The 14,718-nt window shown below is 33.2% G+C and overlaps 1 protein-coding gene across 1 annotated transcript; it reads left to right on the forward strand.

Annotated features, from left to right (window-relative positions):
- The first annotated feature begins 1,044 nt into the window (after positions 1-1,044).
- On the forward strand, positions 1,045-8,592 carry LOC101244194 (protein TIFY 8). The gene is made up of 6 exons (XM_004241754.4): positions 1,045-2,149; positions 2,781-2,968; positions 3,120-3,565; positions 3,662-3,749; positions 7,415-7,646; positions 8,081-8,592. Exons 1-6 carry the CDS (start codon positions 1,909-1,911, stop codon positions 8,167-8,169), a joined length of 1,284 nt encoding a protein of 427 aa, XP_004241802.1. The 5' UTR covers positions 1,045-1,908; the 3' UTR covers positions 8,170-8,592.
- Positions 8,593-14,718: the final 6,126 nt, after the last annotated feature.

Genomic DNA, 14,718 nt, shown 5'->3' on the forward strand with positions numbered 1-14,718 from the left:
TATTTGGATTACACTACATTTAAGTGATTTTTATCTTTGGAAAATAGTTGGGATTAAATGTAATTAGTTTTAACACTTGTGACATTTGTGTAAAATTTCTAAATTTTAATTTTAGTTTATTACTAACTATTATAATTTTCCTGACAAAAGCACCCTGCGCTTTTGAATGAGTGTGATATATACCTCTTGCCCAGTACTTGACTGTGTAACTCTAAAATGAAAACTGCTTGTCTTCGCCCGCTCTCGATTCATAGTGGAATCCATTGAATGCATTGGAATAGGGAGGAAATTAGAATATGGATCCATTTGGCCCTCAAGAATACGTGGAAAAAACTTGAAAAGTGGTGTTTGATCATATAACTTGACAAATATATTTGCCAAGTATCCAAGTTTCCTAGTACTAGAAAATACCATTACTTGAGCCGGATGCTAATATTTGGGAATTTTAAAAACTCAAAAATTATCCCAAACTTTTATATATTATAAAAAATACCTATTATCAATGAATTTCAATTGATATTTGTTATTACCTTCTTTAGAAAAAGTTGATTTCTGATTTGAGTGACAAATTGAAAAAACAGAAAAATTTGTGTATAATAAGTTATAACTATAACCGAACCAGTGATAAGTTTGAGTATACGATTAGTGTATTGTCTTGCCTATATTGTTATTTTGTTATTGTTGATTTGTTATCAATTATATTATAAAGTTATTTTTTAACTGAAAATATTCATTATAAAATGATAATACAAAATTATGAATATCTTAATAATTTTTACAATTTATGAATATAAATCATATTTTTGAAATAGTCAAATATTTTTGATAAAACTTGAAACCAAACACATGATGCAATTCACCAAAAACTTGGCTCAAATATTATTTGTTGAAAATATTTGAAAATTTGGAGCCGAACGCTAATCGTATAAGAGGTAATTTGGCAGGGAAGATATCTATTCCTTTGTGATATTATAAATAATGAGATAAATATTTTAAAAATGAATTAATATTCATTATTATTTTTCCATTTTATATCAAACGCATGAAATTTCACGAGCTGGCTTTTCTCCAGAAGTAGCAGTCAGCATGGACCTTTTTCCTCCTTTTCTCCTTCAATTAAGCCAATTTGGACTTATGAATTATGATGGTTGATTTTTTTTTCTTCGGCTTCGTGTTTGATAACTATATTAAAGTTTATTTTTCAAATTTCAACTTTATTTGAAAAAAAAATATTTTATTTTATATTTAAATTCAATTCACTGAAACATAAGACGTCTGATTAAATAAGGAGAAACCATTTGCTGATTGAAAGTGTAAGTAAAACAAGATTCGCAATTAAAAATATTTTCATGTCCTCCAATAAATTGCAGAAAAAAGAAAGAACCCCACACTATTATTCTCCTGCTTTCTCCCTTCCCAATGCTTGTGTCTCTGTATATTTTTTTGAAGGCCATAGTAGTAGATGTGAGTGGGCAATAGAACCAAGAACACAGAACCCATTTATGTATATGTATGTGTAAGAAAAAGCCAGTCACTTTTGCATTTTAATGCCCCCTTTCTCTCTCTTCTTCTCTTCACTTCAAGACTTGTCTGGTTTTGAACCATTTTTTTCACTTAAAGGTACTACCTTTATCTTCTTTTTACCCTGTCAAGGCTAGTTTATGCATATTTTGAATTTAATTCATGTGGGTAAACTTGTCTGCAAAAGTTGATGCAGATAAGCTCACACTGAAGTACAATAGCTGTGTGTTGTGACCTTTTCTCCCCCATCTTTCTTGTGCAAAGATTATTGCTTTTTTGGTTCTTTCTCACCCCCACCCCCTTTACTAGACTTGATTATGGAGCTTCAAGGAGATAGTTGTATAGGGATGAAATGGGTTTGTTGGTGATGGTACTGTTTGTTCATGTATGGCTCACATCCAAAGTAACAAAAGTGTTAGTGGTACTGCAACTGAAGCAGATGAAGTGAAACCAGCAGCCACTACTTTTCATGATTTTTTGGGTAAAGGGTATACTCAAGATTCATCTCCGGCGATGTCTGGCAGAGTGGTGTTGCCGTCAGAGGCATCTCCGTCTGCTTCTGTCTCACTTGGTGCTTCTTCTGGGGGTGGCCGTGGCCCCATTTCCACTACTTCTGATCTGGGTTCTGGTAAGTTAAAACCAACCCTTATTCTCAACTTTTCTTTTGCCTGTTTCATGTTTCGTACTCCCTTTTCTTATGCAATTTGAGGGGAAATGGAGGTTGTTAGCTATAAATTTTTTATTCAGTTGGTACTTCTCATGAACATGTATTTCGTTTTTGCATGATGCTGCTTTACTTTTATTTATGTGTATAAGCTTATGATTCTTGTGATGTGTTTTTGTACCTAATTAAGCCTATCTTGTAAGTGGTAAGGCGAAGAGAATGCTTGTTGTGGAGGAAGTTTGCTTGAGATAATTGATTGATATGGTAGGCTTTTGGGGAAGCTTTCCTTTCAAAATCAATAGGCATATATTGTTTTTTTACAATACATGTGAATCATGTTCTATTTTAGTATTAGTTTATGAAAACTTTACTCAACTTTTGAACTTCTTTTAGTGTTATTATCATTTGCATTTAGCATTCATATATGGGAGTTCTATGCATGTTTGTTGTTACTAAAAGGGTGTTATCTTAAAAGAAAAGTTTTTAAAGTAACAAGTGATTGAATAGTTCTGTTTTCGAGGTCGCACATTGCTTTTCTTATTGTTATTCTGTAAGAAAATTTGAACAGTATTTGATCATTTTCTTATCATTGTAGAAAGAGTTGTAGGAAATCATTTCGAAGGAGTACCGTTCTATGGCCTAAGGGGTGAACTTTCAGGGCCTGAGACAAGTAATCGATTGTCGGGAACAAAAAGAAGCAATTCTGACTCTTTGATGGGGTTAACAAGAGATAAATTTGCAATGCTGCGACCAGACGCATTGGAGAGCTCGCATATGCAGAAGGTCTGTGTTTCCTCTTTTACCTCATATATTAACCGAATTTCAGAAAGCAGAAAAAAAGGAAAAACTGCTGCTAATTGTTCTTCTGTTGGTTGCCTATCTTCCTATAGTGCCTGCTATTTGATCTGATACTGGTAGTTTTCTTCAAGTTCAGCTACTACGAAATGCAGGGGGTGAGCGACATGGACGACCACAGGACCAAGAAATGTCCTTTGTTATGCATCCATTGAGGCCACTTCATCCCTCTTTAATATCACAACCATCCGCCACTGGTAGAACTGATGTCAATGCTTCCAAGTGGGATCGAGTTATTCCCGTCAATGTTGGTCCCACCTTGCAGTATCCTCCACGTGCTAGTCATGTTTTACCTTTTGGATATCAATCGTCATCCAGCAGGTTTGGAGATGCTAATGCAGGACCTTCTAACATATCTCAAGCTGCCGATGAAGGATCAAGGACAGGAATCAAAGGATCCGGAATATTGAGCTCCATTAATGCAAGTGGTGGAATCTCTGATAGAAGCCTTTCTGGGTTGCCATTAAGTGGTGCTAAGCAGAAGTCTACACTTCACTTCTCTGACCTAGAATCTTCTAACCCATGGTAATTTTAGTAGATCTGAACAAACTGCCTCTTTTGATGTCTGTCTGACCTTCTCTAATTATATCATTGAGACTTTTTGATGTTGTTGCATGATAGTCGGCAAGGATCGTCACCTGCTGGCTCTCAAATGACTATATTTTACGGGGGTCAAGCCCATGTTTTCGATAATGTCCATCCCAACAAGGTTTGTCTTCTACGTTATCCAATCACACTTCTCTTCTGTGTTTCTACTGTTTCTGTATGTCTTTGTGTTGTTTTTTCTTTCTCTTCTTTTTGAGCTGATTGGTGAAAACTTTAGTGTGTAAGCCAACTGATAAGTTATTGTCTAATTGCTCACTTGTCTAAATTTATCAGTCTACTATATCGTGTATATTAAAGTAACATGCTTCAATAGTTAAATAAATTGTTTAGCGTGTGACATAATAGTGCCTCATACTTACTTGGCTATGGTAATGACTGATTGTATCCTTGGCGATATAATTTGTGATTTGTTTAGTTTTAATTTGGAGAATTTTGGTAAATCAATTTCTAATGAAAGAGGAGAATTATCTTACTGAAGAAGTTGTAGTTTGTTGTAAAGAAGACAGTACTGGAAATAGTACTAGTATTATCCACCGAGTTTAGAAGGCTGTGATTGGTCCAAAGGGCGGGACACAGACGGATTTCTCGGTAATACAAAAAAGTACTGGTATATATCAAATCTGAATGCTAGGCACAACCATAGACGAAAATAAAAAAAGGCATTGTATAAATTATCAAGTAAAGAACATGATGAAGTTATATGTTGTTGGTAATAACTGTTCTAGATACTTGTTTCAGATGAGACACATGACACAAAAATTACTATCACTCTGATGTTTCTACGAAGCCTTCTTCTCATAAAATATGTGGATTTCTATCAACTATTTCTTCACCATTAAGCCAAGATATCTGGGCCAGCTGTGCTCATTATATATCATTGCGATGTTCCTGCAAATGACTATTTCTACGATGTCCTATTCTCATGAAATATGTGGATTTATATAAACTATTCCTTCACCATTAAGCCAATATATCTGGACCAGCTGTACTCATAATATAGTTCATGAAAACAATTAAATATCAACGCAACAGCATAGAGTGATTAATGTTTGAAATGATTCACTGTCTTTCGATGCAGTGGTTCCCTTTAGTATTATGTTGTTTGGAGAAGTATACACCAACTCCAGGAAGGTCGCTAGAGGGACAAATATGGCAATTAAATTTTTTTCATGCCCTTGTGATTAGAACAAATAACGTCTCTTTTCATATAACTTGAGATATCCGTTAGTGTAGAGCAAGGATGCCAATTAGGTGATCTTGTGAAACAGCCAGGCTACATCTATGCTTGGTTAGGTTTTGTCAGCTTTGACACGTGGTATCATATTTTACAGAGAGGAAAGTAGCATAAAACATATCAATTCTTTTGATAAGTAAAACCCTGCCCAAAACCCCCTGATCAACAGTTAAGAATGGCTCTTTTTCTCACTCTATTTTTCGAACTCCAACCTCTTGGTAGAAGGTGGAGGATCTTTCCATCACCAGTCTTAAAAATAACAAATTAAGTGCATACAAGAGCCTCTAGTATGAAATATAATTTCTCAGTTGACGTTGAGAAATGGCATGAAATACATCAGGAAAGTCCTCTAGCAATAGCTATTAGTTTATATGTGAAGAGATGCTGAGCTACCCAGATTATTATAGACAGTGAATCATTTTATATTGTTTTGACTTTTGACCTTATGTTTGGGTTAGCATTAGTAAGTTCTGACTTTTATATGAGCTTTTCTTCACCTCCTTGGCGTAATAAATGTTAACTCCCACATTGGTTGACGTAATGAGTTGTGGTCTCCTTATATAGTCTTGGACAATCCCTAATGAGTTAGCTTATGGGTTGAGTTAGGTCCAAGGGCATATCTTCACACGGTACCAAAGCTAGGCCCATCAATCCATGTTGTGGTGTTTCTCAATGTTTGGCTCCCGTAATCCACTCTCTAGTTGAGTTTGGGTGGGGGTTAAGTCCCATACCGGTTGAGTGAATGAGTTGTGGTTTCCTTATATGATTTTGGATAATCATCCCGTCGTGCGATAACTTTTAAAGTTGAGTTAGGCCCGAGATCTGTATCTCCACTATAAGTTTATCTGGACTTCTCGAGGAAAAGATTTATCTTAAAACTTTAATGTTTTCTTAACTTATTCCAGTTCATATGTACAAATTCTCTGATTTCTCTTCCCTAAATGATCCAATTCTACTGTAAATCATGAGCAAATTCTTTTTATTCACCTGTTAGTCTTCTTGTTGATTACGGTTAAACTAACTTGGTAACACATTAATGTACTTGCAATATCCCTAATACACCAGATTATCTTTACATTTGTTTTTGAACTGTTGGGGACCGAATGGCCTTGTTCTTTAAGAGAAAAGTATTGTCCTTAAACATTTATTCATTTTAAATATTGTTGCATCACATCAAGAGTTAGAAAAAAACATTTGAAAACTTGTAGTTGATTAAGTGCCTATTGTAGGTCCTTGAAACCTAAAATGAAGGCTAGGGGTCCCACAAAAAAGAAGAAAATCTTTTGGTCAAATCCTTGTTTTCAAAATCATTTGATTGTTGTTCTTCAAGTCGAAAGTTGCCACATAATTGTCGTTTACTTTAAGGTCTGAAGGAAGTTCTTGGTGGAAGTCCTTTGAACAAGAGAACCGAGGTACTTAATGTTGGATTTTGGAATGGTAGAAGTCACCCAGCGGAATAAAAACATGAAGTAAATCCTTTCCTTGTACTTGTGAGAACAAAATATTTATCCAATCCTTTCCTCCATGTTATAAGGAAAATGTGTTCTTTGTTTGGTAAGAGTTTCAGATGTCTGCAGGTTTGACCAACCAATCGAAATTCTCTTTACATTCAAATTATTGACATTTCTATCATTTTCCATGTCACTGACATTGACATGCTATTCTAACCTATATAAATAGAGGGCCTTTGTTCTCATCTGATTTACACCAATTGAGCGAGAAATATCTGAGAGTCAGAGCAATTTTATAGACTGTGTCTAAGAAATCTCAGATAGTTACTTCTACTAGCATGTTGTACTGGTTGGATAGATATTTTGTTCTCACAAGTATAGGGAAAGGTTTTGATTCTGCTGCATGATCCACACCTTTCCATATCCAACACTTAGCAACAAATAATTTGGTCCCCGAGCTACATTTATTACTCATTATTCGTTGCTGTTCAAGTACATTATATATTTATAGACAACGTAGTGTATAATTTGAAATCCTATTATGACTGTATTTTTGGTTGGTTGTGGTTGATCCTTTGTAAAGGATGACTCCCGATCTCTCTATTTGTCCTTTGCTTTCTTCACTCCATTTTCTCAGTGGCATCTTATGAATATGTCACTAATTTCAGGCTGACTTTCATTGTTTAAAAAGTCTCAAGCCTATAAATTTTTTTCGTTAACTCTACCTTTAGACTCATCTATCTGAAAACCTCTATTTTACTTCTAGCCTTTTCTAGTACTCATGCTCAGTGGAATTAAGACTATACTTCAGGATGGAGTGCATTAAGCTACAAATATATGCAGTGAGGTGCAAGCAGCATCATTGTTGTCTTAACATTCAATTATATTTAAAAGAAAAATTCTTTTGTCTCCTACTGCTGAAAAGTGGCATAAGGGGAGGGGATTTTCCTTAATTTCCCATTTAAATAATTAAACTAAATCGCATTTCTCTTTGCTATTTGATTAGACTCTTTGAGATTGTAGAATCAATCAAGTTCTAAAATTCTTTAGCATAAGATGATCGAGTTTCCTGCTATGTATCAGGCAGATGTTATAATGTCCTTGGCTGGATCAAATGGAGGATCTTGGTCAACAACATATGCTCCAAAACCTACAGCAAGGCCATCAACTGGAGAAAACTATTTGCCTAAAGCAGAGAATGAGACAACCAAGGGCAATAACCTAGCTTTAATAAGAGAGTTGCATGGCAGGTCATCTGGCAAAGCAGGTTTCACCCACGGTTTTGGTTCTGGTGATCACATTTCCATCCCTCAAGGTAATAAATTTCTCTGTTAATAGATGTTTTTATGCTGACTGCAGCAAGGCTCTATGGAATGTTAAAATTCTAAGATAACAGAATATAGCATATATATAAGTGCGCAAAGTGTTGCCTTTTAATCGAGAAATGTTACGTTGTGCCTCATGATAAAATTCTATGACAACAGAATAGCATATATATATGTGTGCAACATTGTTCCCATTTAATTGAGAAATGTTCCGTTGTGCCTCATAGAACTGACACAAGTCGCAAGAGGGTTGCTTATGTTTGACAAGTGAAATTTGTGGACCCATCAAAACTTTTTGGCTATTTAATCTGTTATGCATGAAAATATTTAATCATGCCAGCTGATGTTCATATTCTTTGACTTCAGACAGCACGTTTCCTTTTAAGTCCTCATGTTATTCAAATATGTTAATTGTTATTTGTAGGTATCAATCGAGGGGTTAGCATAACTAAGGAAACAAAAACTGCAGTGCAACTAGCAGAAAACGTCACTGATGAAAAACGAGAAATGTGATGCAGACTCCAAACAGGGCTGACATTGTCACAAATCCATCTTACTTGTCTTCTATTCCTTTATTTTTCACTACTTTCACCCCCTAGAAACCAGCTGAACTACCTATTGAAGCCAAATTTCCAACCTTGTACCACTCTTTATTTAGTAGTTTATCGGTCATTCCAAAAGAAATGCAACAGATGTTTTTATAGGCTTGCTTAGGCCTTGAACTCTCAAGACATGTATGCTCCATCTGTTCACTAGATGCAGTTCCAATGATGGTTTCACTTATCTGAATTCTGTTTTGCTTATTCTTGGGGTGAAATGGCTACAGAGGATTCATTCATACATCTTGAGTTGTAGTTTATTTATGTCTGGCTTCTTATTCCAACTGGACCTTATTAAAACCTTGAAATTCAATAGATTTATTTTCAAAAAAAGAAATCATGTATTATAATCCTTTATACAAGTATTCTGAGTCTTGTAATGATGCTTCATTAGGTTCTGTGTGAAATAAGTGCATATTTTACCTGTCCCAAGTGACGAGAGGTATGGTTTTCAACAAAAAGATGTCACTAGCTAATACTCATACAAAATTATACATAAGTTTCCATGATTTCATTGTTAAAGGGAAATTTTCTATATACTACGCTATATTTGAATAAGTTATCTACATCACACTCTTTGGATACGAGACCCTTCTCTGCACCATGCTTTGTACACCAGTTCATCCTGTTATGTCTACGCTTGTAGTCGAAAAACAGAATTTTCTAATGATTTGTCTTCTGAGTAATTTGTTGTAGTACTTGTAATAATAAAGGTCTCTTGTCACCATATCTTGACCCAACGTTTCTTGTTAGCTTCAGTTGGGGTTGGTGGCAGAATGAATAATTTATTTAAGATAATATTATTTTTCTCGTCCTGGCTTAGGTCATTGAAAAAATTACTCATTTCAATAACATAATATATTTTCACAAGACCTATATATAAATGTACGGTCCCGTAACAATTCTTTATAAGTACAAATGTATGTAAGACAATTTAGTGATATATGACATTGTTATATATATATATATATATATTGTTAAATTTAAATCTAAGTTAAAGCTTATCCCTAACTTTTCTTATTACATCCAAACTTTCGGTGTTATTACGTTTGCAAATCTTTTTGAGTACACGTGGAATGATCTCTTTTCTACTCACATAATGCTTTTCGTATTTGATCTGTCAACGTTGATTTTGTGACACCTTTTAATTGAAAAGTTATTTTTTATATGATTCAAGAAATTTTATATGTCTCTTATATAGTATATTCTCTCACTATCATACATTGAAGGAAAAATTGTATATAATGACACACTAATAATTCAAATTAAATGTTATAACCATACTTTGATTTAATTGTCCCGTGTAGCAAACTATTTGTCAGTCGCCTCTCTCCCAACTCTCGCTCGCCACCATCACCTCTCTCGCTTATACAAACAGAAACGAAATGTATAAAGAGAGAGAAAATTGTATATACACATGCAAATACATATATCTTTGTTCTATACACTTATAATTATACAATACAAATATTTCACTGCCCAATTTTCTTTTGTCTTTCTCTCTTTCTCGTTTTATACATACACAATTATACAATTGCTCTTTTGTATACAATTGATTTCCTTAATATATGTATGGTGAATTATAAAATTGTTTATATATATATACACACACACACACACACACACACACAAGTTTCTGAGCACATGCTTCGCACGTGTGTTTCATGTGAATTTTTATAGATACGTTAGAATAATGTGAGTGTGTGTGTGAATTGTATTAAATAATAAAATATAAAAATTACAAAATAAGAATAAAGATTTACGGCAATAAAACATTCATAAAAAACTAAACTAGAAGTCTAATAGAGAAAAAAAAGACAAAGACAAACAGACTTAAGAAAAAATACAATGTAAACATTATTCTTATAAGACTGATATATATATATATAGATGAAAAAATAAGCACAAAATTAGTACATATCCTATCAAAATTTAAGAGTTCTTTTCATCTACATTAACTATAGAATAAAAATTATAGCCTAATAATCTTGATAGGGGTTTCATGAGATAAAGAAGTTGAATTTATATAGATTAATGTCACGACCCAAACCGGGTTGCGACTGGCACCCACACTTACCCTCCTATGTGAGCGAACCAGCCAATCTAACCTTAACATTTCAATATAATATCAACAGAAAGTAATGCGGAAGACTTAAACTCATTAAATAAAGACCAATTCATTAACTTCTAAAATTCAACATCTATTATTCCCCAAAATCTGGAAGTCATCATCACAAGAACATCTACGATCAAATGACTAAACTAAGAGTATTCTAAAAGCTAAAAATACATAAGAAGCTAGTCCATGCCGGAAGTTCAAGGCATCAAGACTTGAAGAAGAAGATCCAGTCCAAGCTAGAAGCATTAGCTCACCCTGAATTTCCGATGTAGTAAGACTGGCTTGAATTACTGTTGAGTTGAAGACGATGACACGTTTGCTGACTCCACAAATAAACAAGAAGAAAACATAAAAGTAGGGGTCAGTACAAAACACGGGTACTGAGTAGATATCATCGGCCAACTCAAAATAGAAATCAATATATACCAAGTAATATCATAAAATCAACTATGATACTCAACATGTAGCAACAACAAATACTATATCATTAACAATTACCGTCAAGTTCACACATGAGGACTCAAGCCTCAATACCATACTCATTTGGGAATCATGTTCATTAGATTGAGTATATTAACATCTTTCAAGATTCATTATCTTTATTTCTCTTGTGTCGGTACGTGACACTCCGCTCCCTCAATATTCATTAATCCTTTTGTGTCGGTACGTGACACTCCGATCCCCTAAATCTATGTGTCGGTTCGTGACACTCGATCCCCTAAATCTATGTGTCGGTTCGTGACACCCGATCTCCTAAATCTACGTGTCGGTTCGTGACACCCGATCCCCTAATACTACGTGTCGGTTTGTGACACCCGATCCCCTAATCTCCTTCCATCAATTCATCAAGCCTTCTTTCTTACCAAGGCATCATCAATCCCATTATTTTAGTTCATCACGCCTTCTTTTATACCAAGATCTCATTATTAACAAAGAGATTAAGATTTTGCAAGATTTGGGATTCAATAACTTCATCATGCTTATATAATCACAATTATATAATTACCTTCATGCAAGCATACAATTAAGCACATAGCAGGGTTTACAATATTATCAATACATATCATTCTCTATTAAGAGTTTACTACGAGTATCGTAAGAGAAACCATAACCTACCTCCACCGAAGATTCGTGATCAAGCAAGCAAATTTTCCCAAAGCTTTGTGTTTTCCCCCTTCTCGATCGTCTCTCGCTATCGATTCCCTTCTCTCTCTTTCTCTTGTTCTTTCTGTTTTCTTTATTCAAACCCTCTTTCTTCTACCCTAATTAGTATATAATTAAGAATAAAAGATGACAATAATAGCCCACTAATTAACTTAAGGTTGCCTCTTTTATTCCCCAAAAAATTGAGTTATTAATATAAATCCACGAAATATATAATTATAGCAGGAATAGTCCAAAACGCCCCTTTAAAACTTAACCAGAATTCCGACTTCAACTGGGATTACGCAACCTGTGACGGCCCGTCGCGCCTGCGACGGTCCGTCATGCAGGTTCATCAGAGACTCGATTTCCTTAAGGAGTCTGTGACGGCCCGTCGTACCTACGACGGTCCGTCCTGCACTTCCGTCACGACGTTCAGAGAATCGTTCCCTGTACCAAATTCTCAAGAGTTGAAGTGTTTTGAAACGGTGGATCACGACGGTTCGTCGTGCCTGTGACGGTCCGTCCTGCAGGTCCGTCACAGAGTTCAGAGAGTCGATTTCAGCACCCAAATTTCAGAATTTCTAAGTGTTTTGGGACGAGACACCCTCGACGGTCCGTCGTGTCCATGACGTTCCGTCGTGGGTTCCGTCGTCTCAGCCTGTTTTTCCAGAAATAAAATCTGCTGCTCAAAATGACTAAACAGGTCGTTACAATTAATTAGAAGGAATATCAAAAGATATCTTAAAATTTTAGTGTAAATATTTGGAGGTTATGAATATGAAAAGATGAGAGTTATGGATGTTAAGAGTAAAAAAGTTGAATAAGTAATTAGAAGATAATAATAAATAAATGAAGAATAAGAAAAAGATAATTAAAGTTAGCAAACCATGTAGAAAGAACAACTAAACTTCTTATCACATAATTAAGCATCAATGAGTTTAAATTTATAAATCTAGAGTCATTTTTTAATAATAATCAAGAGGACATTATCAATGTGTGTGTCTCCATTTTGCAGATTTGCACCCTTTAAATTATTAAATTTCATTATTTATCATAAAGAATAGTACTTTATCCACACAATTATATTATTTATGAGAGGGCGTAAGGAAAAAGTTATCAGAAGAGGAAAAGTGTAGCAAGTAGAGATTATTTTTTTAAAAAAAAACTATTATATTCATATAGATTATAGATGATAAATATTAATAAAGTAGATATTTAATTAGGAACTAATATTAGGAAGTCTAAAAGTCATTAACATTTTAATTAAACTTATACAATCAAATATTTAAATATTTTATAATAATTTAATTTATAGAAGGGGTAAAATTGTAATTCAATTTTCAACTTTTTTTGTTCATGCTTTTAGTAATATATGATGATATATATATATACATACACACACACACACACATATATATATATCGAAATATACATATTTATATTTGCTATGGAGAGCAATTATACAAAATATAGCTATGGAGAGTAATTATATTTTGTGTTGTCTTGTACATTTTATATTCCAAAGCATGTCTTATGTTCATCATTGGATATTTGTGATTAATGGAAGCTATATACATGATTTTCTAATTCAGTTTTGTTCTTATGATTCATCATTACATCTAAAAAATCTATGATTTCATACACTTTTTGTTACCATGTTATATCTGAATAACCTATAGTATGAATGATGTTGAAGTACCAGAATTTGTGTACAACAAAAAGATGTCACTGGCTAATACTAATACATGAATTTACACACAATTTTTTCCATAGATTTTATTGTTAGTGGAAATTTTCTATATATTATGCTAGTATTTTAATAAGTTGTCTACATCACACCCCTCGAGTACGGCTCTTCTAGACTTGTAGTAGAAAAACATGACTTTTTAATGATTTGTCAATTTTCTTCTTCTTCTGAGTTATTTGTTGTAGTTATTATAACTATACAAGTCTATATCACCATATCTTGAACCGACGTTTATTTCAAAACTTGTTAACTCCAGGTAGGGCTAGCGATGGTAGAATGAGTAATTTATATAGATATTTAAGTCATGTTTATCCATTTTGAATGGATTGGACACTCAACTCATTTAATGTTTGGTAATTAATAATTTTTTTATGATAATATTTTTTTTATGTTTCGCCTTGGGTTAAAGAAAAAAATCATTTGTTTTAATAAGATAATATGCTTTCATAAAATATGATTTTGTCATATTTTGTTTATTTGTTAAATTTAAATCTACGTTGAAGCTCAACTCTAACTTTTGTTATTACATTCAAAAATTTTGATGTTGTCACGGTTGTAAATCTTTTTTAGTACACGTGGAATGGTCTCTTTTCTACTCATGTAATGATTTACGTATTTGATATGTCGTTGTTGATTTTGTCACACCTTTTAAATGTAAAGTAATTTTTTATATGATTCAAAAAAAATTTATGTGTTACTTATATAGTATATTCTTTCACCACCAGACATTGAATGTTTTTAGTAAATATACGATGAATAATATTTGATAATCAAAAAACAATGAACATTATATATAATGAACTTATTTTTACTATGAATTTAATATTTATTTTATAATGAACCATTTAACAAAAAAATATTACAATAAATCATACATATACATTGTATTTATGTATGATAAAATTTATTTTCTATAAATAGTGTGAGAATAACTAAAAGGGTAAAAGTGAAAGTAGTGTTGAATTTAGGTCCTATTATAAGTAAAAAAAAAATAAGGAGAAGTTTAATATAGTTTCTCCTATTATTAGTATGAAAGGGAACACAGAAAAACTTAGGAACATCTTGTATACTTCCTTTTACTGAGAGTCTATATGCATTTCCTCTATGTTTATATATCATATTTTAGTCTAATTAGTGCTGCTCTAAATTTTTTTTGCTATTCTAATTAAAGGAACTTAGCAGTATAATCCAAAAGGTAATATATCTGCTAAAGTGTTCATTTTTCCTATTTCTCCTTCTTGCATGTTGAACTTTAATTTGTAATAGTATATAATTAGCCTAATTTAATTATCATTAGTACATGGGGCTCCCAAGTTAATTTGTTATTTAGCTTCTTTGTTTCATGCATGATTTAGAGATTGTTCTCACTAATATACTTCAATCAAGTAAGATAAAATAATGGTTTCACATGGTTGATTTTATATCGCGAGGTTAAGAGAAATAACGGAATA

Source organism: Solanum lycopersicum, chromosome 6, assembly GCF_036512215.1.
Source record: "Solanum lycopersicum chromosome 6, SLM_r2.1".
Classification (NCBI taxonomy): Eukaryota; Viridiplantae; Streptophyta; class Magnoliopsida; order Solanales; family Solanaceae; genus Solanum; species Solanum lycopersicum.

Excerpts from the sequence above, each read along its gene's own strand:
- LOC101244194 (XM_004241754.4), top strand. The coding sequence starts at position 1,909 with ATGGCTCACATCCAAAGTAACAAAAGTGTTAGTGGTACTGCAACTGAA. Across the intron at positions 2,150-2,780 it reads TACTTCTGATCTGGGTTCTG|AAAGAGTTGTAGGAAATCAT; the intron begins GTAAGTTAAAAC and ends TTATCATTGTAG. Across the intron at positions 3,566-3,661 it reads CTAGAATCTTCTAACCCATG|TCGGCAAGGATCGTCACCTG; the intron begins GTAATTTTAGTA and ends GTTGCATGATAG.